At 39.1% G+C, this 13,966-nt stretch overlaps 1 protein-coding gene across 2 annotated transcripts in view; it reads right to left on the minus strand.

The window, feature by feature from the left end:
• The window catches only part of FHOD3 (formin homology 2 domain containing 3), a 384,646-nt gene that overhangs the window by 8,708 nt on the left and 361,972 nt on the right, over positions 1-13,966 (minus strand). For both annotated transcript variants that reach the window (XM_082045688.1, XM_082045687.1), the window contains one exon: positions 12,727-12,888. In XM_082045688.1, the coding sequence (XP_081901814.1) occupies positions 12,727-12,888 (162 nt within the window). The remainder of the gene's footprint in view (positions 1-12,726; positions 12,889-13,966) is intronic.

Consider the following 13,966-nt stretch of genomic DNA (forward strand, 5'->3'; position numbering starts at 1 on the left):
GCTTTTCCAATAACATATAGGTCTCTTTGAAGAAAATTACAGGATTTTATATTCAGAAGTCATAACTGGGAGTTAAAATACCATGGTAGAAACTATCTTCATAGAAAAATAAGAACAAAACCCAAGGAGTCTTGTTTATATAAGCAAGATTTATATCTGAATCTCCAGACACCTACCTGTCAAACATACTAAGGACCTCCTGTATAACCCTCAGATGACTCAAAAAAAGAAATACTTTATACACCATGTGACAAGTGCCCTGTTCTGGGTTTGCTGTATTACTCACACAATGGAGGCTAACCCTAAGTTTATATTTTTCGTGTCACTGCAGAACAAGTAGGAATGACAATACTCTATTAATTGCTGGGACATACGCAGCTGTAATTAAAAGAAACAATCTCTTTCCATCCCTCAGCTGACTATTCTAACTTAACTCTCTTATAATACAGGGGGAAGATAACTTGGATTTAAGACATTCCAGTGACCTAAGCTTTTAAGGCCAGCAGTTAGGAGAAAAGAGTTCCAAACAATGTAGGACTTTAGCAGTCATAATCAGATTGTCATGAAAATAGTGATGGAATGCTTGCCATAAACTGTGACGGCTGCTGACTTGTATAAACTAAGTGCGGGGGGCCAAATACTGCAAACTACTGTGACTGCTGGCAAGGTTAAAGCTGTCCACCATCAACAGGCAACAGGAGGGTAACAGCTGACAGAATCATGGTCCAGACTCAAATCAATTAATTCTTGCACCTACAATGACATAGGCCAGTCTGACACAGATGAGTCCACTTGTAGTTTGAAGTATTTTGTACTTATGGAGATGAAAATGGCCTGATAAAGGGTCTCTTTATAGGAAGAGCATAACTAATATGTGCAAATTACTCACTGTACATATCCACATCTGAAGAAACAGTGGATAGATGGGGTATCAGTAGTAAAACAAGTTCCTGCCCCACTAACCCTGCATTTGCTTGAGGACTATGGAGGCTTGTAGGTGGTGAAGCCAAGAGAAAGTTATCTACAGGAGCAGGGACTACTCTGGGAGGTGGGTGAACCTTGTCTGGACATGCTGTTAAAAAGCTCTCCTCAGATATTGTCTCTAATATTTCCTCATAAAGCACCTGGTAGGGTTCTTCGACCTTAGAGGGTCATGAACATTTTCAGTCATCAAAATTGAATGCAGAGAGATATTTTCCTTCCATGTATTATAGGCACTGAAAAATTGCATTTCTCAAAGTAGATCTTCACTCTCCCCTCTTCACTGAATTCTGTCGTGTCTCTAACTGGACTAGACATAATATCTTGGCTTGTAAATCTTTTGGCCTGCTGCAGATTACATTAAACTGAGTTATGGAATGTATTTTGGAGGCAGTGACAATAAAAGTGAGACTTTCAAATGACCTTTAGGTTCTTTAAGCAATTTTTAAAACATTTGCTAAAGAAACATAACATAGAGAGAAAATAATTTTTACTCTTGTCACAAGCAAAGCCTGCTGAGATCCCATAACCAAGAAACTAAATGTTGTTTTTTCTGGGGTGAGAGGGCAAGATATTCTTTGTTAATCAGGAAATCTAGAATTTTACTCGATATCCTGGCAGAATACATTGTGCTTATGATGAACTCGATGAATTTGACTCGGCCTGTTGGGTCAAAATCTATACCGATACACAGTCCTCACAGTACACCGGGAATGTTTTAAAAAAGAGTAATTCCCTAAGTGTAGCTTTGTCAGAGAATATAATTAATTGCAGGTTAGCTGTTTTTTGAAGAGCAAAGAGCATTCCTAATTTGCCATCCCCCATATATGTTTTTTTAAAGATGCAACGAACAGTAAGGATCAGTCTGGCTGGAGCCATTTATTCTTGCATTTGCAATGGCTTTTGGCATGTGTGTCTATATGTGTATGGATGAATAACTTGAAATGCAGAACAGATTTGAGCATTCAAGAAGTCACAGAACTAGCGTCATTCCTATTACAAAAAGATGTGTCAGCCACAAAACTTTATTTTGGTCCCAGCTGCAAAGGTAATGCAGCTGCTAGTGGCCGACTTGGAACAAAGACATCGCAGGTGGCTGCAAATTACACAGCCAGGACATTAGGAAGGGCAGATTATAAGAGGCAATACAGGCCAGCTCCATCACCTCATTTCATTTTATGTATCTTCGTTTTATCTCCTGTTACTTATCCACACCTAGCTTGCACGCTCAGTCTATTTTCTCATATGTTTACATTTAATAAATTCTCTTGGACCAATGAGTCCAGCAATGGCAATTTTCAACTCAAAAGTTCAATCCAGATGGATGTGCTCATATTCTCTTATGTTATTCCTTTTCTGCATTTGTGTATCTTTTTTTCACTATCTCTAAATGTTATACTTATGTTTAATTATGCGTGTATCATTGCTTAGTACAAGTAGGCCTATCTAAACGCTTAATAAAGATACAAAAATATGATGTGTAGAGATTTTATCACAGGGATTTGTAGGTACATTTTTGGATTTTATCATGCACTTCCCTGAAGAAGTACAGCCAACTGAAATGTAGTCTTTGTCTGAATCAGCCACAAGGAAAGTTCCAGGAAACAACATAATATTATGTATTATTATTGCCCTGCAGCTTTGCTCTGAGTCCTGTCAGCACATCATAGATAGCAAAAGTCTCTCCTAACAAGAAATTCTGTAGTTCACAACTGTCTCCTGGTGTAACTTATGGTGGCTGTGACATAAAGAGCAGCCTAGCAGTAGAAAAGGACGAAGCGGCATTTTGTAAGGAAAGCTTAACTTGTGTTTCATCTCCAGGTGGCTTATGTTATAGAGAATAAAAAGTAACATGGCTTTAGAGAATCTGGGCTTCATGAAGCACACATTGTTTTTAAAGTAATATTTAACATGTAGTTTAAACTGTTAAAGTTGTATTAAGTAGGTTTCTGACTTCATGTATTTCACAGATCATCATTTACATCAGGGGTGTCGAACTCATTTTCACCAGGGGCCACATCAGCCTCGCCGTTGCCTTTAAAGAGCCGAATGTAATTTCGGGACTGTAGAAATGTAACTACTCCTACATGTATATGGTCCTAAAATTATATTGGGCCCTTTGAAGGCAACCGCGAGGCTGATGTGGCCCCCAGGGAAAATGAATTAGACACCCCTGACTTATATAGTTCCAACAGTAAAACAGAAAAGAAAGACATAACTCCTTCCCTGAAAACGTTTCATGGCAACCTCCCCCTAATTTTTAGGACTTCTGTGAATGCCACTGTAAAAAGTTACTACTAAAAGCAATCCTGCTGCCATCTCTCTTACCACTCTCTCACTTAACCTCACTAGTCAGAAGTTTTTCCACTATTAACAGGTAAAGCAACATGACCATACAGCTCGCCAACACCTGAGTCTGCACATAAGCACTATATACCGCTTTCAAGAGCAGACTATACATTAACAATGCACAGGACAGAAAAAAAAAAAAGGCAGGAAATGGGATATATAGAAAGTAAGCCACCTAACAGAAGTGTTTCAGGCATGCAGCCTTTTCATTCCATTTGAAATTTTAAAATGACTTTAAGTCTATTTTAAAGTGATCTATTAATAGATAATAGACTTTCGCTAAAGGGGTAGCTCAGGCTTATGACCGCAGAGCTGCCTGTTGGAGAGTGATTCGGCAGAGGAGTGTGACCATGCTTGACCACCTGGTTCTGTGGAATGCAAATTAATTACACCCATTAGGAATCTGTCCTGGGAAATAAAACAGTAAAAGGCATGATCTCTACAAGCCCATCGGACTCAAAATAACTATGATCAAAACAATCTTGTAATTACACTAATCAGGTGGTGTTATTCTGCCTAGAGTAAGCCATACACACACATATATATATATATTTTTTTTTTACATAGTGTTGGGACAAGAGAAATTCAAAGCAGCTTTGTGTGAAAGACTTTTGTTCATTGTCTAAGTGAGACTTCCCTCCAAATGCACCTGACACTTTCATTCCAGCGTAGTCAAATCTCTGCCTTAGCAGATCCTTGTGTTAAAACTCCTTGGTGGCAGCAGAGGGCTCTCTTTGGCAGCTGTGGTATCACGATGCTCTTCCGGAAAGCCACACATGAGATCGCTGTTGTTACTACGTCTGTTGCAAGGCGACTTGAAAAGCAACCCTGTACGTCCCTGTCTTTTCTTGTTGTCACATGAAGCGCCTTCCATAAGAAGCCCGTGATCTTGTCAGCCAGCAACTCACTGGTGCTGCTTTCTCACTCAGATGCTGAAAATAATCATCATCTTTCAGGAAGGAAGGATGATTTAAATAAGGAGTATATTACTGAGCGGAGATAAATTTGAAAGCCACTTTAATATGGAAATAATATAATAATAATATTACTATCTTCAGAATATGCCAACTAAAATGAAAATAGAGGGTAATGCAGGAGAATTCACTGATGCAGTGAATGGCAAACCAGCAAAAGTGAAAAAGAACTATTTATATCTCTTGTAATATGTGCACAAATGAAGTAAAGTTAGTTTTTTTTCTACAGAACTACAGTTGAAAAAGTACCAAAAGTGTATCCCATAACAAATGTATTTATATAGAAACTGTCAATATCAATATTCTGTGACTTGGGAACTTTAACAGCTTTATTTCCTGCATATACTGCCATCTCATGCTCTTTTTCAGCTGCTCGTGTCCTGCAAGTTTCTCCCAGATTACCTCCAGCTAGTTCTTTCCCACAATAAAGAAAGTGCCATATGGCTAAGAAGAGATGGACAGAGAAATTCCAGCACTTGTAAATCCTTGTCTAGCAGCCCATGGAAAGCTGCAGAGCAGTCCCTCTGTTTGGCTCTCCCTGTGCTGGGGACAGAGCAGGATGCTGCGCTGATGGTTCTGCCTGCACTGCAGGATCCTGATGGGACACAGGCTTCACCCACTTGCGAGCAGGATTCACTCTTTGCTACCAGCAAAATCTGAGCTGTGGCTACCTCTTCCTCCACAGAGCAGCATGTCTGGGCAGGCATTTAATCCCATGAGGTGACAGCCACTCTAAAATCACTAAGGACAGCCCATCATAGCAGCAGTTTTCTCCTTGTACCTATGTCATGTCCTCTGTGCTTGGGTAATATAACATAGCATGTGAATGTGTAGTGTTCAACATTGCTGTCTTCTCCCTGCGTACTGAAATAAACAGGGATAAAAGATATATGCTTTTGTAAACATCCCATATTCAATTTTGACTTCCCAGATCAATGCAATGACTTTTAGATTCCACACTATCACTAAATACTGGTAGTGGAATCCAGTGCAAAGCTAAGGAATATACTTAATGGTGCAGGCTGTGTTAATTTTATATCTGACTTTCCTTATATAAAAAGACAAAGCTGTTTCAAGCAGGAAGTTTGAAGATGGGAGCCCCAAACCAAGTAATGAATATCAGAATAAAATTAATTGTAGAAAGGACTCACAGATTCCTCTAAAACAGTGACTGGAAAATGAATTTAAGACTGTTTTACAAGCAATTTTTTTACTGGATTTTAAAACCAGGCTTTCAAAAACCCTTTTGTTTTGAAGGTTACATGATGCAAAACTGTACAGAGTGACGACAATTTCACTTTCACAATGTTAAGACCAGGTAAACACTCCTGAACAAAACCTGAGATACGAAAGATACAGTTTGCAACTCATGGAGACTGCCAACAAAACATGTAGGTACTACACAATTGAACAGTTAAAAGCAGAATGTCTACTCCTGTCTGTCAAGATCAGTTATTTTAAAAGAAAGCCATAAAAATGAATGCAATGCACATTATAAAGCAGAAACGGAACACTCATAAATAAATACACACCTACTTAGAAACTGTATCAATATAAACAGTAACAATTATTCCATCAATTACAACTGAAAAAACTGAAAATATGGAACCAGGTATTCAGCCTCATGCTTCAAACAAATACACTGATTTACAACTATTCAAACCCATTATGAGTCCCTCAGGTTACTCAAGTAATCCCACCTCTCCTGGCCTCTGGCAGGGTTGAGATACGGGACCACACAGGTCTCACCCTGGTCAGGTCCATCAATTTCTATGGCTTACTGTGGTCAACTGTATTTATTATTCATTCATTAACTATCATTAATAATCATTATTTACTGTTTGCATTTTTACTTATTGTAGATCATGGAGTTCTGTCATTTTTGCAAAGATCTTACCACCCTAAGGATGAAAGAATGTGTTACTTAAAAGGCATCCAAAAGACACTAGCTATCTTGGCATCTAATGGAGATAACCTTCCCGCTGCCAGAGTTTTAAGTGGTTTATCTCAAGTTCTGTTTTCACTCAGTAATTAGATTTTTATTAACTGGGTATTGACCTTCTGAAGGCTCAGTGCTTTGTGTGAGGACAGACAGACTTTGATACTGAATACCATTGGTGATACGTTTACTTTTTCTAAAAGCAAAGAATTTTTGCTAAATGTGCATCACTAACCAGATTACTCTGTCCCCTTCTCTCAACTCCTGATAGGATCCAGTGACTCGAATCCTAAATAATTAATTGCAAATTCTAAGTGAAGTTGCTTACTTTTATACAGGCTTTCTTCTTGTAAGGTTTTCACTTTTTTAAAAGCATAATTTCCATTAACTCCTGCTTTTAGTCAGGCTATAAATACCAGAAGAACAGTCTTCCTCCTGGTATTTTGGCACTTCTGTATCTTTTCATAGCCAGAAAAAGTGGAGAGACGTAAAAATGAAAAATAATGAAAAAAAACCCAAAGAAAAGAAGAAAAAGTTAACTGAAGCACCCTATGAATGCCAAACAAAAATTCCACAGCTTTGGAATCAAGTAGTCTCCCATCTAGTATTTTTTTTGTTTACAAACATGTTTATTCCAAAGCAGCACTGCACATGTTACTAAAACTCATCTAAAGCTTGTCTCAAAGCCTGGGGCTTTGGCAGAGCTCTTTCCCACATTTTGGCACCTAATGTCAGTGTGCTAATTCCCATTTCGCTTTTACTGAAGGTGGAATCTAGTATGAAATACCTGACCTGGGATGTTATGTAGTTAAGCTTAATCCACTGGCCCTGATCTTATTTGTGTAGGATTCAGATAATCTTGATTTAATTTCTATCTTCTTCACAGTCCACTCGTATGAGTCTGACAGATTAGCTGAGTGGTGCCTCAGACCCATTTCTGCATAGTGCCTATAAGAATGTTTTACTCCCTGCAAGTCATTATGCAAATAAATCAATAAACCCTTATGAGTTGTTTCCATATCTCAGGGGTCAGTCACAGGGTATATTATTAGCCTAACATGTGATTCCAAACCCTAATAAAAGAACAAGGCATTATCATGTCTCTCTCTTTTTTAAACACCACAAATTCTTCTGATCAAGTCAACTCATTAGAATATGGGATTACATTCTGATTCAATTATGATCTGCTCCAAACCCATTTCTCCACCTCAAATATAAAGCAGATTTTTAATTTTAAGAAAAGCTAAGAGAAATAAAAGTGCAGACACACGGAGACACTCCTAGATGAAACGATGTAGGGGAAAACAAGCCTCTCACTGCACTGCGTCCATCAGATGAATCCAATACAGCCACCACTGTGCTACTCACTGTCAAACATCAGTCACATCTGGGCCCTACACTATGGTTTGCTATTCAGGGTCAGCTGAAGACCCATATTCAAACAGTAGTGTAAAGCCAAGCCATCTTTAAAGACCTTTAAAGATCTATTTCCTTGGCATGGTTATCTGAAATTATTTGTTGGCAAGACCATGTTGAGATCCCCACTCTCAGACCACTGTCTTGACTCTAGAGAACCAGGAGACACATTTTTCAAGCATGAAAATTGTTAATACTAATGATTAATAAAGAAGGAGGAAGATACTCCCTCCTTCTGTTCATGTTTTAGCCTAATTGCCTTAAGGTAATCGCTAGTCAGCTGGTCTGGTTTTGCTGCTCTATGGCTTCATTAGCATTTGAACAAGGTAATGAATCCTTAAGACTAGATAAACTTGGGTTCTTTTTCAGATCCCTGCCATGGTCATTCACTGAGGTCAGAGATCAGCCCTCCTTGGCTCAACATTCCTAAGCATTGCCCTGCGTATGCCAGAATTAGTGCAAATACCTTCCATGCAAATACCTTCCATATGCTGATTCATGATTATTAGACTGGAGTGTGATTTTTGTGACACTGATTGATATGAATTATATCATGCTCCGGAGACAGATCCGTTTGGTTCAATGGGACCAACACAGAAATGGCAACTCCAGAAGAGTCTAATCCTGAGAGAATTATTTTGTGTCGGGAGATGCCTGTTTTATATAAACAGCCAGGACAAGAAGGAAAACAGCACTAACTTCCTATTTGTCTATCATGGAGTTTTAGGGGATTCTTTTAGTTAAATACACTTAAGTAAAGTTTTTCTCCTATGAATGATACAACTGGTCTTTAAGTGTCTTCTGTTGCCTCCAAGCTGTCATGGCTATAAGACCTATTTTGTTCCTCCCCCAAGTGGAAGCAACAGACACAGGCTGGTTCATCATGGTGTGAAAGTCTCATTCAGTAACAGGATTTTCTAAGTGGTCCTATTCTTCTTTATATAATTTCTTCTCTTAACTCACTTCTTATAATCTTCACTGCAAACTCTGCTTATCTATCTTATATTTATGTATTTATTTTAATTCAGCTCTCTTTGTATTAAATAACCTCCTTTCTTGTTTTCCAAAATCTCAGTGGCATCCCACACAGATTTTCTTTTTTATTCCCCCAAACCCACTGTTTCAATGCCTGCAATGCTGTTCTGTAAACTGCTAAAATTAACTTTAGCAATTGTATTCACTGGAATTTGGACTATCAGATAGAGTGAATCTTAAAACTTCATTACCCCAATTTTCCTTTTCACTCATTGTTTGTTATGGCACCATTTGTGAAGGTCATCCTAACCTTATGGGAGAACCAGACAATCCTAATTATATTATTTTTTTATTTCTTTGCTAAGTTGAACAGCTCCCCATAATGTTATAAAAACCTTTCTCACAGAAAGCTGCTCTCAGTCATCAAGAATGTGACAGTATATTTTCAACATAATTTGGGTTTTATGCTTTTAAAATATGCTGAACTGACATCTCTAGAGGCTGGGATCTGCTGTTTACACACGGAATAAAGACATCAGAAAGAAAAAATATAGCAGATGCTTCCTATGGCAACTTGCCTTGAAGCTGCCTTTGAACGACCACCTCGAGGGGTGACAGCATTTCAGTTTCTGTGGCTCATTCAACCCCGTGACTTTCTGATTTAGTCTTCTAATGAACAAATACAACTGTAATGTTGTTTTCTCATATAAAACAACACTCCAGTGTCTCTGGTAGGCAGGTCACTGAACACCCGTTATGAGGCAATGACTTACAGTTGCTTACTGTAGTTCTAAATGTCAAATTTTATCTTTAAAAACCTCCACTGTGCAGAGGTCTAGCACAGAATTAAGTTCCCTCTTTGTAGATCATCACAGAAACTCAGTTGTCACGCACTTTCTATGTACCTTAGTTTTCTGTAGTCCATTTCAGCTCCCACTGAACAAATTCCTTCCTACTAGGTCTCAGTTGGCTTCAGCCAAATCTGGGTTTATCAGTGACCCTTTGTATCTTCAGACAACAGATACAGACATTTCCATCTGTCTTTTGTTGGGTGACTCACTGCTTCATTCCTCCTCCCAATTTATGGTTCTGCTGATTGCTCTGAGAGTTCAAACTCTTCCACGTTATAAAGATCTAATAAGCTCTCCACATACCAGATACAGTCCTGCTGCTCAACAATTATAAAAGGTAAAATAGTTCAAATGAACATGACAAAATGTCTCATCTTCCCATTACAACAATTTATTGAATGTAACTTAACCTTTTTCATATTCCTGTTTCCGATTCCCGTTAGTTATAAATGACCTGAGTACCACTTGCTTTTTACTTTTCTTCTCTTTTTTTTTTCTTTTTCTTTCCTGGCACAAAAATCCCTTGCCTATGAGAATCTTCTACCTGAACCACAGGAAATGTTTACAGTGCAACTGCATATAAATCTTTGAGTTCCTGATTTTGCTAAAAACATGGATCTCAGCTCAGGCTCGCTAAAAACTCTGCTGAATGCTAAGTAAGCCTGACAAGATTTCCAGTTCTGCACTGAAAGCAATGAGACATACGCAACATGATGCACAGGGAAAATCATTCCTTTTAACTGAGTTTCACTTTGATGTCCGTGAACAGACTGAATACAAAGCTCACAGCAAAAGCCAAAGGATATATATGGGGGCCTTAAGATTGAATGTGGTGAATCAAACTCATCAGATAATAAGGTGTCTTTGCACCGCAGGTAACAGACACCATAGCATCTGCTAATGTAAATCACTGAAATATGCCTAAGATCTACTTTCTAATATGTTCATGAAGGACCTGTGTTATATTTCTACCTGGAAGATCTTCTGCTCCTTTAACTCACATCATGCACTGATAAGGGCTGCTCATTTCCTGGAGGTGCCATATTATCACTCCAGCTGAGTGCATTTTAGAGCTAAACTACTTCCAACTATTCATCATCCAGGTATATTGGCTATCAGAGTAAAACAGTTCAGTTGAGATATCCTCCTTTCATACTTTCTTTCAGCACGTCAGCTGAAAGGGATGCTAAACTACTGAACTTTATGTTTGTTTTGAAACTGCCTTTTAACCCACTTAAGAGTCTCATCCAGATCTTGAAGAACAAACAAGCAAAAAAGCTGGACTCTATCATGATTCATTACAATGTAAAACAGTCCCAGCCTAAATGTTTACTGAATGCTTAATCCCTGTTAATCTTTTTACTGAATATAAAAATCAATTCAATGGACAATGGAAAATATACGGTATTTTTGCTTTCATTATCCTGTGTCCTGTAGTGGGATTTTTGTGGTTGTTTGTTTGTTTGTTTTTACTGCAGCAAGTGCTTCCTTGAGAAAAAGGTATCCAGTAAAAAGCAGAAATCAGACTTTCAGTATTGCTAACAGAGGAAATATTTTAGCATGGGATAAACCATGGAAATAGGCAAACATACAGGAGGTTTCTTTGCTATGCACAAGCCAACAAGGGCAGTCAGCACGTGCAGAACACCAGAACCATGTGGGGAAGTGAGCAGCAGCAGAAGGTGATGCCACACAGAGGTACAGCACAGTGTATGACGGAAAGTAAGACGGACAATCCAGTATCAGCCCATATTCTTTGCTTAGAGTCTGGCTCATCTAACCAGAGTGTCTGTCCACTTTGATTTTGCTCTTGCCACATGCAGAAGTCCCTTTCTCAGCATGTTGGGGAAAGTGGAGATGCTCTCAGCACATGCTAGTTTACAGCAATCACTCCTTATACCAAACGTTTTTAATCATCCACTATGTTAGAATAATTCCACAAAAACCGAAAATCAGTGTGATTTTTCACTCACTGTTGTTGTCTCCTCTTTGTCCTAACTTCCCAGAAATGCTAAAAAGATGGATGGAAAGGTAGTCAAAAAGCCACATATGGTGAATTACATTAAACACTAAAATCTTATGTTCTTTGGGTACTTATCTTTCTCATGGTAATCGCAGTAGTCTCTGCACATAGGGAAAAAAAGAACTAGAAAGGTCATCACCTCTTAAACATTATATTTACTAAAGCACAAAATCAAATTGCTCAAACTTGGATGCTGCAGCTCAGTCCTGCAGCCACACTACACCACTGAAAGATCACCTTATAAATCTGCTACCTTTTCTTCCCAGTGGAAGTTAAGCTCCTCTATCACCACTTTGCAGCCAAGCAGCAGTAGAGATTTTGTTTTCAGGGCTGTGGAAGGAGTGTACACAGCACAAGAGAGAAAAATTTTAAGAGGCAAAATCTTTCAAACTACTTTTTGCTTTATGAAGAAACCCAGCTACCGATACAACTATTAATCTTCATGCCACTTCACAGTACCTTCACAGTCTCCATTTGAGGTCTTGATCTGACTTCTCTAGTTATGAATAAGTACTGTCATAAGAGAAGCTGTAAAGCACCATAAAATATCCTTCTTACTGCTAAGTACATTTCAACTTCTGTAGAACATAGAGTCCATCCACTGTATACATTGTGTAAACAATACTAAGGAATATACACCAATCGTAAGTATACACTCAAGCTACTAGGAATCGATCATAAAGTCATAGAATAGTTTGGGTTGGAAGGGACCTTCAAAGCTTATCTAGTTCAACCCCCTGCAATGAGCAGTGACATCTTCAACTAGATCAGGTTGCTCAGAGCCCCGTCCAGCCTGGCCTGGAACGTCTCCAGGGATGGGGCATCTACCACCTCTCTGGGCAACCTGTGCCAGTGTTTCATCACCCTCATTGTAAAAAATTTCTTCCTCATGTCTACCCTGAAACTCCCCTCTTTTAGTTTAAAACCATTACTCCTTGTCCTATCCCAACAGGCTCTGCTAAAATTCTCTCCCCATCTTTCTTATAGGCCCCTTTTAAGTATGGAAAGGTGACAATAAGGTCTCCCCAGAGGCTTCTCTTCTCCAGGCTGAACGCCCCCAACCTTCTCAGCCTGTCCTCATAGGAGAGGAGTCCCAATGCTATGAATTCCGTGAAGTGACAATGCATGTCTGTATTCTAAAGGCCTGGTTCCTACACCAATATGCATAAATATCTGCACATTTGCTTATTTTGAGAAATTTAATAGCCATATACTCACATGACTTCCTATTCGCTCGTGACCGCTTCCTCTCTCTAGGCACCACTCGCTGGCTTGGCACTTGGGTGGCTGACTTTACAATGCGATCCATGATCTCATCTGCTGCGTCATCTGTTGCATTAGGTGAATCATCATTGCCAGCATTCCACGAACCGACACGGCCTGGAAAAGTCCAGCAAATGAACTGAGGGACAAGGAGACAGAAATCTCTTGCGTCACTTTGGTTTTGCATTTGAGCTTGTTTTGGGAATTACAAGAGGCAGCTCAGTCATTGCTGCTTAAAAGTGGCCAAAGTAGAAGATTCTGCCTAATGGAGAATATTTCTAAATAATACCCTAGACTCTCTGCTGTATCAGCAGAGACACAAGAGCTCAAATGCAATTATAACTTTCTATTCCCTTCAGCCTCAGAGTCTTATCCTTGACCATACAATTGGCAAATATCTGCTAGAGACTGTCTATGAGCCAAGGATTGCAGGAGTTTTGTGTGACCATGTTTCCCTCTGCTCCTATTACACAGAGACTATAAGTCATGGTACATGTTAGAAACTGGTGCAAATCAGCAAGACAGGTCCTTTGAACCAAAAGAGAGAAACAATCAATTTCCAAGCATCTGTATCTGAGCCTATTGCAAAGAAGACATGAAAAAGGAAAAAAAATGTGGTTCAGCATGTCTAGTTCTCCCTTTCACAATTAAGAATTCACCTTCTCATCAAAAATCTGTATGCGTCCTGGCACAACTGTGTCCTCTCTGTTATGAGCAGAAAAGTAAGAGTCACTGGCAAGCTGCAAAGCTTAATAAGCAATTTTGGTTAAAACCACAAACAAACAAGTGAGCCATGTCTCTGAACCCAAGACTCTAGCATTCCTTACTTCACAGAGCTGTGTCAGACACATCCTTGGGTTCCTCCACTACAAACTACTATTCCATGTGCTTTTTGTTCTTAAATAATTTAAAGGCTAGTGTGCAGTGTGAACACTGAGAGTAAGCTTTGCAAAAGAGTGGGTGTGGTAGAACTGCAAGCAGATCAAAATACACCGGGGAAGCTACTCATATCATGTCCCCAGTGCCAATAAACAGGAGCTCTGATTAGCACTTTGCTCTTCTGCTTCTACCTTGGCTCTCAACAAGAGAAGTTGTATTACGATAGTGCTCCTGACAAACTTTTGTCTGGCTCACTGATCCTCTGCCTCTGCTGTTCCCTCAAGGGAAACACAAGGTGAGTACCATTCTCAGGACA

Source organism: Streptopelia decaocto, assembly GCF_964273445.1.
Source record: "Streptopelia decaocto genome assembly, chromosome: 2".
In the NCBI taxonomy this organism is placed as follows: Eukaryota; Metazoa; Chordata; class Aves; order Columbiformes; family Columbidae; genus Streptopelia; species Streptopelia decaocto.